Genomic DNA, 12,289 nt, shown 5'->3' with positions numbered 1-12,289 from the left:
TTCATTTCAGAGCAGCACTTGGAACGTACTTTCCCAGTTATTTATTACATGTATTCAAATCTCTGCCTCCTCCTCCCCCCCCCCCCTTCAGTTTTTGTCCCTGAAGTGCCATAGTGGTTATTCTCTGATATATTAACACATGTCCTGTCATCCTGTCCCTTATTGTTTTCAGTGTTTTCCATATGTTCCTCTTTTCGCCGATTCTGCAGAGAAATTTGTCATTCTTTAACCTATCACTCCACCTAATTTTCGTCATTCTTCTGCAGCACTACATGCGATTACCGTACAGAAACCAGACGGTAATTACAAAAGTCAAAGGACATGGAAAGGAGGCAGCAGTTGAGAAAGGAATGAGACAGAGCCATGTTATTCAATATACACGCCGAGCAAGTAATAAAGGAAATTAAAAAAGAAATTTGGGAAGGGAGTTAAACTTCATTTAGAAGAAATAGCAAGTTTGAGACCTGCCGATGACATTGTAGTTCCGACGAAAACAGCAAAAGACTTCATCAGTTGAAAGAAAAGGGCAGTACCTTGAAAAGATGTTGAAAGGTAATCGTCAACAAAAGAAAAACAAGGGTAACGGAATACAGTCTAAATACATCAGGCGATGATGAGGGACTTATATTAGGAAATTACTAAAAGCAACGGATGTGTTTTGCTATTTGGACAACAAAACAATGATGATGTGCAAAGGAGACAGGATATAAAACGCATGTTGGCAATGGCAAAGAAACTTCCGGAGAAAAATTGTTTGATAGAAATTTAAGAGTTAGAAAATCTTTTCTGTTGGTGCAGCTATAGAAAAGGAAATTTCCGTCAACTTCTGGCTATGGCTACAAGTCTTTTGAGCTACTGACTTACAGGGGCTTGTTAAGCGAAGAGACAAATGCCCCTATGCCTAGGGACATGTGCGCCAAGCTGAGCAACCAAGGACTGAAGCTCAACTTTTGTGCAACATGTGTACCCCGCAAAGCTGTCAACTAAAGCGAGTGGAATTATCGTAAACAAACTGTAAATAGATACTTAGACCTGGCTTACCTTATACACGTCGAAGTGCTCTATGATGGAGTCGAAGCAACTGTACAAGTCGTTGAGTAAATCTACAACCTGTGAAGAAAAACGACAGAATACATTAGTGAATAATGACGCTGATTTATCCGGGAACAAGAATAGTAATACATTGTCTATGTGGAGAGAGAGAGAGAGAGAGAGAGAGAGAGAGAGAGAGAGAGAGATAGAGAAGCTTATTTTTACTGTACTGAAGTAGGCAAACGAGGTGCGCTATTTATAAACTCAGCCATAAATGCAAACAAATCATACAGTGTTTCACATACAGCTTTAAGAAATAATTATTTAAATAAAAATGAATTTTTAATACACCGTGTTTTTAAATCGGACTAAGAAGTTCCAAATAATTTCTCCAAGCCCCACATAGATTCCTAACACTGTACTATCCTGAAAATTTGTGATTGTGGATTATTAATAGCTATGAAAAAGGTAGGAATTTAAGGAGATGGGACCTGGATAAACTGAAAGAACCAGAGGTTGTAGAGAGTTTCAGAGAGAGCATTAGGGAACGGTTGACAAGAATAGGGGGAAGGAATAAAGTAGAAGAAGAATGAGTAGCTTTGAGAGATGAAACAGTGAAGGCAGCAGAGGATCAAGTAGGTAAAAAGACGAGGGCTAGTAGAAATCCTTGGGCAACAGAAGAGATACTGAATTTAATTGATGAAAGGAGAAAATATAAAAATGCAGTAAATGAAGCAGGCGAAAAGGAATACAAATGTATGATATTGGCAGGAAGTGCAACATGGCTAAGCAGGGATGGCTAGAGGACAAATGTAAGGATGTAGAAGCATGTATCACAAGGGGTAAGATAGATACTGCCTACAGAAAATTAAAGAGATCTTTGGAGAAAAGAGAACCATCTGTATGAATATTAAGAACTCAGATGGAAAAACCAGTCCTAAGCAAAGAAGGGAAAGCGGAAAGGCGGAAGCAGTATATATAGAGGGCGATGTACTTGAAGGCTACATTATGGAAATGGAATAGGACGTAGGTGAAGATGAAATGGGAGATAAGATACTGCGTGAAGAATTTGACAGAGCACTGAAAGACCTAAGTGGAAACAAGCCCCCGGGTGTAGACAGCATTCCATTAGAGCTACTGATAGCCTTGGGAGAGACAGCCATGGCAAAACCCTTCCATCTGGTGAGCAAGACGTATGAGACTGGCGAAATACTTTCGGTCTTCAAGAAGAATATAATAATTCCAATCCCAAAAAGGGCAGGTGTTGACAGGTATGAAAATTACCGCACTGTCAGTTTAATAAGTCATGGTTGCAACAAACTGACACGAATTCTTTACAAACGAATGGATAAACTGGTAGAAACCGACCTCGGGGAAGATCAGGCTGGATTCTATAAACATGTTGGAACACGTGTGACAATACTGACCCTAAGACTTATCTTAGAAGCTAGGTAAAGAAAAGCAAACCTACGTTTCTAGCATTTGTAGACTAAGAGAAAGCTTTTGACAGTGTTTAGTCGACTACTCTCTTTCTAATTCTAAAGGTGGTAGGGGTAAAATACATGGAGTGAAAGGCTATTTTTTTTGTAAAGAAACGAGATGGAAATTATAAGAGTCAAGGGGCACGAAAGAGAAGCAGTGGTTTAGAAGAGGGTGTGACAGAGTTTACCCTATCCCCGATGCTATTCAATCTGTATACTGAACATACTGCAAAGGAAACAAAAGAAAAATTTGGGGAAGAAATAAAAACTTTGAAGCTTGTCGATGACGTTGTAATTCTGCCAGAGACAGTAAATGACTTGGAAGAGAGGTTGAATGGAATGGACAATATCTTGAAAGGAGGATATGAGATGAACATCAATAAAAGCGAAACAAGGATAATCGAAAGTAGTTGAATTAAATCAGGTGATGCTGAGGGAATTAGATTAGCAAATGAGACATTTAAAGTAGTAGATGAGTTTCACTATTTAGGTAGCAAAATAACTGATGATGGTCGAAGTAGAGAGGACATAAAATGTAGACTGGCAATGACAAGAAAAGCGTTTCTGAAGAAGAGAAATTCGTTAACATCAAATATAGATTTAAGTGTCAGGGTGTCTTTTCTGAAAGTATTTGTATGGAGTGTAGCCATACATGGAAATGAAACATGAGCGATACAAAGTGTAGACAAGAAGAGAATAGAAGCTTTCGAAATGTGGTGCTACGGAAGAATGCTGAGGATTAGATGGATAGATCACGTAACTAATGACGGGGTACTGAATAGAAATGGAGAGAAGAGGAATTTGTGGCAGAACTTGACTAGAAGATTTGATCGGTTGGTAGGAGACGTTTGAGGCATCAAGGAATGACCAATTTAGTACTAGAGGGAAGCTTGGGGGGGGGGGGGGGGGAATCGTAGAGGGAGACCAAGAGAGGAATAAGCAGATTCTGAAGGATGTAGGTTGCAGTAGTTATTCGGAGATGAAGGGGCTTGCACTGTATATAGTAGCATGGAGAGCTGCATCAAACCAGTCTCCGGACTGAAGACCACAACAACAGGAATATATTTGCAAGATTTAAAACGAAAAACGTGGGTTGAATCCAACAGATATTTGTAATTATGTGAACTACTTAAACATCAGCGGGTAAGTAGTATAATAGTAAGGAAGTGAACTATTCATGCATGAATTATGTATAGCATATGTCTGAAATGTTTCGTTTTGAACTTTACAAATATTTTCATAGTTATTAAAAATTCGCAATCACAAATATTCAGAACTATCTGGAAAATGTTAGGAATCTGTATGAAGCTAGGAGAAATTACTTTGTACTTTTCAGTCTGATTTAGAAACATGGTATGTTAAAAATTCACTTTTATTTCAATAATTATTTTCTGCTTCTTAGTCTTGTGTGTGTGTGTGTGTGTGTGGAATTTTTCAGCCTGTTTCAAATATTTTGTGAGATTATACTTGAGGAAAAAATTGGAAATTTGTGGTAAGGACTATGTGACCATAGTGCTGAGGTCATCGGTTCCTGGGATTGCTCATTAATTAAACTAACTTACGCTAAGGACAACACACACACACACCCATGCCCGAGGGAGGACTCGAACCTCCGACAGGGGGAGCCGCGCGAATTTTACTTGAGACATGAGGTAACTTCCAGGTTTGTATAGTTTTTTTCACCTGACTTAACCAACATTTCTACATTTTCCTCCTACGTAGGCGTACCAGCAATTGTTATTTCCATGCACCATTTGCGACTGGAACAAGAAAAGTGGGAAATGGCAGTGATACACCAAGTACCCTCGCCACACACCAGACAAGGAAGCAAGTCAATATTGTATTGTCATCAAATTCTGAGTTATGTCTAAAAATTCAAATCTCCAGGTCATCAGGACGTTAGGTTAAAATCGATGCCAAAATTTCTATCGAACAAACAGACAGACAAGAAAGCGACCTAATACAAACATGATAATCTAGGTGGCGGTCAGCTGATACTGTGACAAAGTCTGACAAATCGCAAATGCGAGAATTAGACTGGTCACCATCGGGATTCTCTCACCTAGTTTCATTTAGAAATTACTGGCTCATTTTTGCTATCTAGAATATGGAGTACTATGTACGAATAGGTAAAAGAAATGTTCGTTCTACTTAACACACTATAGGATGTAGCAGTTTGTGAAGAAAGTTCTCTGCAACTTCAGCAATCCACTGTGTACGTATCAGTGATCCAGTGGTACAGTGGCAGAGTAGAGTATAAACATTAAGTTCAGTGTTCAGGAAACAATTGAGCAATTTGTATAGAATTCTGAACACTAGCTGAATCTCAGTCATTCGTTACATGACTTTTTGTCAGCTCAGTCCATAAATATTTTCACAAAAGGGTTATCAGTACCTCTCAACCTCAAGTCCATAGGGAGATTAGATTAAAATCAGTTCCAAAATTTGTACTGAACAGGTAAACAGACAAGAAAGCGATCTAATATAAACGTTGTAAAAATAATCTGTCAGTCAGCTGATACATTTGTTCTAAAGTTCTTCGGAGCCCACCTCGACGCAGCCGATGGCAGACATTGCTTGTATGTGCTGTCTACATCTCGGGACGCCAGCTACTGCTCATTGCTTTTGTAAGATAATCGTTTTATAGTTGTCGGTGTTTTTCGTAGGGAAATGCCTATGACAAACAGACTGACATCCTGGAAAAACTACATTTTATACAGAATCGTGTGTTTTTGAAGTTCCTTAGTGCGAAAATCTCTAAATATTTATTAGTATCTAACATATTTCTCAGAAAATTTCGAAGAAATGATGATAAAGCAATGTCGCGACAACTGTTCATGCAGGATATAGATCAAATCAGCCGATGATGGGTGAATTATATTAGTAAATTACACACTAAAAGTTGTAGATGAATTTGCTATTAGGGAAGCAAAATAAATAACAATGGCCAAAGCAGAGAGGGCTTAAAATGTAGATTGGTGACAGCAAGAAAAAAGTTTCTGAAAAAGAGATATTTATTAACTTCTAATATAAATTTAGATGATAGAAAGCTTTCTGAAGTTATTGTCTGGACTGTAGCCTTGTACTCAAGTGAAATGTGGATGATAAACAGAACATATAAAAAGAGAATGGAAGCTTTTGAAATGTGGTGATGGGGAAAAAAAGCTGAAGAGTAAATCTGTAGGTAGGATAACTAATGACGGAGTACTGAATCGAATTAGTGAGAAAATAAATGTGTGGCACGTCTTGACTAAAAGAAGGGGTCGGTTGACAGGACACACACTTAATCATCAAGGCATAAATACAGTAATCAGACTCAGGTGTTTGTAGATTGCAGAGGTTTTCACCGGGTAGGCTGGTGTGGAATGCTGTGTGAAACACAATAATAACACAGGGTGTGAAACATTAAAAGATATGGTCTGCCATGGTGATTCAAGTTTACTCGAAATTTGAAAGAATTACACACGTATCACGGTTAACTAACGATGAATATTGATTTCAAAAAACGAAATTTTATTTGAAGACGTACTTTCCAGAAATGTCACGAAGCAGTTTATTATGCGTTTCTGACCTCGGAACTGTTGACGTGCGCCCTTGGGTCATATACAAATAATATTTTACGGCTGACGCAAAAATGTGAATTTTTGATGGTAGAGGTAGGTGCATAAAGAAACATAACTACGGTAAGAAAATATTCGACATAAGTAGTCGCCGGCCGAGGTGGCCGAGCTGTTCTAGGCGCTACATCTGGAACCGCGCGACCACTACGGTCGCTGGTTCGAATCCTGCCTCGGGCATGGATATGTGTGATGTCCTTAGGTTAGTTAGGTTTAAGTAGTTCTAAGTTCTAGGGGACTGATGACCTCAGAAGTTATGTCCCATAGTGCTCAGAGCCATTTGAACCATTTTTTACATAAGCAGTCAAAATCAGTGTAACTAGAAAAACATGTCATCTGACATGGAAACATTATTTTCATAACAAAAAGACGTACAAATTCCACATTTAAGTTTCATTCGTGGTTCCCTCGATTCTTTTCAGAGATTATTACAAGCGAAACCGCATTTATACGTTTCTCACCTCTACGTTTTTTTGCATGCACTGTAATCCCGCAGCTCGTGGTCGTGCGGTAGCGTTCTCGCTTCCCACGCCCGGGTTCCCGGGTTCGATTCTCGGCGGGGTCAGGGATTTTCTCTGCCTCGTGATGACTGGGTGTTGTGTGATGTCCTTAGGCTATTTAGGTTTATGTAGTTCTAAGTTCTAGGGGACTGATGACCATAGATGTTAAGTCCCATAGTGCTCAGAGCCATTTCATTTCAACTGTAATCCCACTTTTACGTTTTCCATTTATACGTTTTCGCATTTTACGCTATTATTTTTGCTCTCCACATAGTAGTTTTTGTCGCACTTGTGCATTATAAAAACCACGAAATCGTCACGAAACGTTTCGTAAATGGCGTGGCCAGCGACTGTTGGTTTGCTGTCAGCACGTAAACTCACAGCCATTATTGCAGACTGGAGGCACAGTACACGTGGCGACTCAGTTGTTCATGACCTTGTGGCGGCAGGCGGTTACAGAGATACGCTGGGGGAACGCGGCCAGAGCTCCAACAATCACAGTACATATTAGTGGTATGCAGTTGCAGTCGACGGTAGTGTGAGCAGGTTCAGAGTACACTGAGGGAAACTAAGAGTGTTTCTTTGCAAGGGGTGGACTCAGTTTCATTTTTTTAGTGTAGTTTCCAATTTTTGAGCATACTAAAATGATGAGTTCGTCACAAAACGAAATAAGATATATTTCCATTCAGGAAAAAGTAAACATAACCGAAGAAGTCCAAAGAAGTCCAACTGTACCTAAAGTAAGCATAAAGTGTCTCAAAATTCGATTTTCTACAAAGGCGTGCTGAAAAGTAATGCCTACGAATTTTTTGTGCGAAAACTGTTGAAGATTTTTAAATAAAACAAACGTTATTAACATTTTACATTTTTATTCTTCATGTCTACGTATTTGCTGCTCTCTGCGGCTAGATGGCTATAGAGGGCCTGTACACAGAGAGTGTGGCCATAGGTGTAGTTGCCCGTTATATTTAGATTAAAGTTCAGTCTTGATCAAGACTGAACTTTAATCTAAATATAACAATTAATTGATCACTGTATTCCAAAAATGTTTACCAAAATTGTGTAGTTGCCCGTGATTGGTTGATTAGCTTTGGCGCCATTTTTCTGCCAAACGCCTTCGCGTTTACTATGTTCGCCGTACTTTTGAATTGAAGTTCAGAGGACTTTTGGAAACGATTAAAAGGTATTTGAATTATTGAGAGACTTGTTATGCGTTGTGCATGCATGTTCGATTTAGTTGTATATCGTTTTTAGTACGTAATTAGCGTTTGCGTGCATACTGGTAGCATCGCAAGCTTTTCTGAAGCCAATATCTGACAGTCCTTGCTGGAAACTGGAAGTTCCTGTAATTGTTGTGCCTTGCTCATCCGACTTTATAGCGTCAAACTTTATTTCGTTCCGAATGAGAGCACTAGGCATTATTTTGGTTTCAGTATTATTACCTGACTGTTGACGCAGGCAAGTTGTAAGCACGTTTTCCGCAGTTGTCGTGGTTGCTGAAACATTATTCGTAGTAAATAATTGTTGGTACCCTTGAAGACAGTTTTTAATATGCCTACTTACTGTGGGATAGAAGGGATACGGTAGTTTTCTTGTTATATTTGGTCGTTATTACAGTAGCCTACATTTAACATTAGCTGATTTTTGTAATCTTTTTCGTTTGTTATCTACGAGACGTATGAAAGTCGTAAGCAGTTGTTTACTTGTGACATGCAAAAAGTTTGAAGACGTGACAAGAAGTACTAATACGTCTCACACTTTTCGCATGTCGCAAGTAAACAACTGCTTACGACTTTCATTCATCTGACGTAGTACAGGTATGATAAATCTTTAGCGTTATGCACTTCAGATACAAAACAAATGGTATACACTATATTTTATTTATTTACGTTACTGTCATTGCAATATGTCTAGTAAACGAACTTTAAAGGAGATAAATGCAAGTAACGAATAATTTTTACAGCCACTGTATCAAATTTTCCTGTGCTGTACGTAGTAGGCTACTATGAGTATATTATAGCTGTAAAAAAAGGCATTTAACGAATTATTTAGCCATATTGTTTTGTGCTTTTGATTCGGTGAGTGTGTACTCCAATACGCCACTACTGGCCATTCAAAAGTCCCGCCCGCAGTTTGGCAGAAAAATGGCCGCCGTATCGTCCGGTTGGCCACTCTCCCTCTATACAGGCTCTCTAGATGGCCACGACCTGTAGCGTTTGAACCTGGTGCTGAGTAACGTAACTAGGTCGGTGCGTGAGAAACAGCGCGCGGTAATCGAGTCTCGGATTCTAAGAGATCGTCCACACAAGGGCACCCTCTCCTTCAGCAAGACAATGCCAGACTACACAGGAACGCTGCGATATTTGCAACAATTCGACATCTTGGGTTCATTGTAATCGATCATCCTCCATATAGTCCACACTTGGACCCATCTTTCATCTGTTTCCAAAACTTAAAGAACGCCTTCGAGGACGTCTCTTTGATAGTGATGAAGCTGTGCAAGTAGAGGTGAGGTTGTGACTCCGTCAACAAAATCAAACATTCTTCAGTGGCAGGATGAACAAACTGGTATCTCGTTGGGAAAAATAAAGATGTACAATGTTAATAACGTCCGTTTTATTTAAAAAGTTTTAAGAGTTTTTTAATAAAAAAATCGGAGGAATTAATTTTCAAAATTCCCTTAACAGCTACCTGTATGTTGGCCAATGAAACGCAGATAAGATCTAGTGCTTCGAAGCTGGACCAAGCGGTGAGAAACGCAGGCGTATCCAGGGTGGAAAGTTTCTGGACTTGGAAAAACTCAGCAGCTGTGTGCAGCTAATGTGCCTATTTCAGTCACAATTCTGTGAAAAAAGGCTGTAAAATTCCCAAAAAAGCAGAGTTTATGGGGAGGCTAATAGCGTGGATAATTTCACCGTAGAATATTGGAAAGGTCCTGATCTTCCTAATCTAATTGCAAAACACAGTCTGAAAAATATTTACAACACAGACGAAACAGAACATTTTTAAAACTTACTGCGGACGAAACATGCGCGTTTAAGGGTGACCCCTCCTTTGGGGCAAAGAGTAGCAGGTAAAGAGCGACGGCACTCTTTATCACAAACGGCAGTGATGGGGAAGTAAAAGTAGCCTCGATTTTCAAGGGAGTAAAATAGTATCCCACCGACTATGAATCAGACAAGAAGGCATGAGGACTGTAAAACCTCTTCAAGGATCACCTCGAAAATCTTAATGGCCGCATGTGTGGCGAAAACAAATAAATAGTTTGGGTTCTGGACAATTATTGTTCCGCGCACCTCCCGGCAGCCCAGCGACATAGACGTGTCAGTTTTTGCAGGAGCCATCTTCAACCTCTGGACTTGGGCATCATTGCTGCCGCATAAGCAAAATACAGGAAGAGGCTGGTTCAACCATTACTCCTACTTCTCAACAGCGGGAAGGAAGTTCCTAAACTGGACACGCTGCAGGTAAGCCAAATAATCGCATTGTAGATTAGGATACTCTTTACCCATTACATATTTATAGCATTCCCTGTCATTTCCCTCTCAACGTCACTAAAGTTTTTTGAATAGTTTTATAAATCCAGTTGCAGTAGATACTTATATGTAGATTTCAAATCAATTTTTACGTATGTAGGCAATGCAGTACTTAAGGACTGCATTGAAGCCAAATACAACACGCAATTGCTTTCGAAAAGCTGGCATCACAGAAAATGAAACTCAAGCTGACCCCGAAAATGTTCAAGGTTTGCCGGCCGGAGTGGCCGAGCGGTTCTAGGCGCTTCAATCTGGAACCGAGCGACCGCTACGGTCGCAGGTTCGAATCCTGCCTCGGGCATGGGTGTGTGTGATGTCCTTAGATTAGTTAGGTTTAAGTAGTTCTAACTTCTAGGGGACTGATGACCTTAGAAGTTAAGTCCCATAATGCTCAGAGCCATTTGAACAATTTTTTTGTTCAAGGTTTTGTTATAGATTTTGGCGTACCACAAGACAATGACTGGGCTCGTATTTCAAATGGGATGGTTTTTGATGACTTTGTCCACTGTGATACTGATAGTACCATTTGTTGTGTGTAAAACGATGACGAAATAATTAAAGAAGTTGTGCCACTATTAGCTGAAAAAAATTGTTCTGAGGAATGCGAAGAATCGGATGGTGAATCTGTGGCCCCTCCCAGTCTGTCAGAAGCACTTACTGCAGTGGAAGTAACACACTGATACATAAGACAAAAGAAAAATTATTTGATGGCAAAATGAACACAGTAATTGCATAAGAACGCTTGATCTATGAGTGCAGTGTTGCTTCCAAAAAACAAATCACAACTGATTTATTCTTCAGGTATAACATATTTGAATTGTGTTTACAACTGTACGGTATATGTATCTTCTGTTTGCATGCACTCAAAGTTGATAGAAATACATTACGAAATTTCATTTTAACTTTAATCTCGCTTGTTCATTTATTTTATAATCCGCCTTCAAGAACATACAAACGCGACTCAACTGAATTGGTATTACCGTAATTTTGTTACTAAAACTATCTCAGTATTTGCAAAGCAGGCTTCTGTAACCACTCATGTAGGCTATTCCATCGAAATTGCTCGAATACTTACGAATCATATGTCACAATAAGAACTTGTTGACAGCTAGGATTTTGATTATTTTGTGATGGAATCAAAAAAAGAAAGAAAGAAAGGAAAAAGAAAGAAATGCATGTTATTCTTTTCATAGCTCACCAGAAATGCGTCAATCTTATCAACCACGTTCCTCGATTTGCGCGATCACGCTAATCGTCACTTGTTGGTCCCAATTTCGAATATATTAAGGTTTATGGTTGTCTCCTTTATGATGCAACGCACCATTTACATAAAAGCCATTTAGCGCTTAAAAGAGTAAACATAAAAAATTAAACTGGTGTTGTGGAGGCTATTCTTCCGAAAGTATGTCTACTGTCTCACAGATTCTACACAGTAACGTGAATAACAGTTTAATTGCAACTTTCCCGAATGATTTCAGATATCCGTATTGATTTTATTTCTAACTGACTTACGTGCTGCATCGTGCTCTTTTACTGAACATTTTTGTATTTCCTTCTTTCGTCGATCATTTAATGTATTTCTTCTGTCAGCCAAGGTTCGCGCACAGTTACCATTCTTATTACGGTCTTATGTATCCAATTATCGTGACTGAAACGCTAATTGCAGAACTGGTGCTGTCTACTATTGGAACTACTTTTAACTGTCGATTCAGGTCTCCTTTTATATGAACAGATTTCACTCGCAGACGTAAATTTTTTCTGTTGTGTTGTTTCGTTTTTGACTCCTGCATTTAAGTTGATGATATTTAACAAATTTTTTAGTATCAAAAACTTACACGAAAACGTTCTACGATATTTATATTTTATTAACTTGTGCCATGATTAGACCTCATTTGAGATTCTTTTAAGGTCTGAATCTATAGTCGATTATCGTCGTTTAGTAGTGTGAGTTTTAGTTCAGGAAAAGTTTCTTTTGGTTTCTTTTTTAAATTTGTGAAATATTTCCTAATTTGCTTATGGTTTCTTTTAATGTTGCGTTAAGTGATATACTTGCTGTAAATTTTAGTAACTACAGCCTGCAAATTGTCGTTTGTCACATTTGTGTTTCTTCATTAGTTCAGTTA

The 12,289-nt window shown here is 38.9% G+C and overlaps 1 protein-coding gene across 1 annotated transcript in view; it reads right to left on the bottom strand.

Annotated features, from left to right (window-relative positions):
• LOC126260589 (atrial natriuretic peptide receptor 1-like) overlaps nucleotides 1–12,289 on the bottom strand; it is a 940,475-nt gene that overhangs the window by 59,193 nt on the left and 868,993 nt on the right. Inside the window, exon 5 of the mRNA XM_049957924.1 lies at nucleotides 1,042–1,110. Within this exon, the coding sequence (XP_049813881.1) occupies nucleotides 1,042–1,110 (69 nt within the window). The remainder of the gene's footprint in view (nucleotides 1–1,041; nucleotides 1,111–12,289) is intronic.

Source organism: Schistocerca nitens, chromosome 5, assembly GCF_023898315.1.
Source record: "Schistocerca nitens isolate TAMUIC-IGC-003100 chromosome 5, iqSchNite1.1, whole genome shotgun sequence".
Lineage (NCBI taxonomy): Eukaryota > Metazoa > Arthropoda > Insecta > Orthoptera > Acrididae > Schistocerca > Schistocerca nitens.
This window is presented reverse-complemented; position numbering and strand designations above follow the sequence as displayed.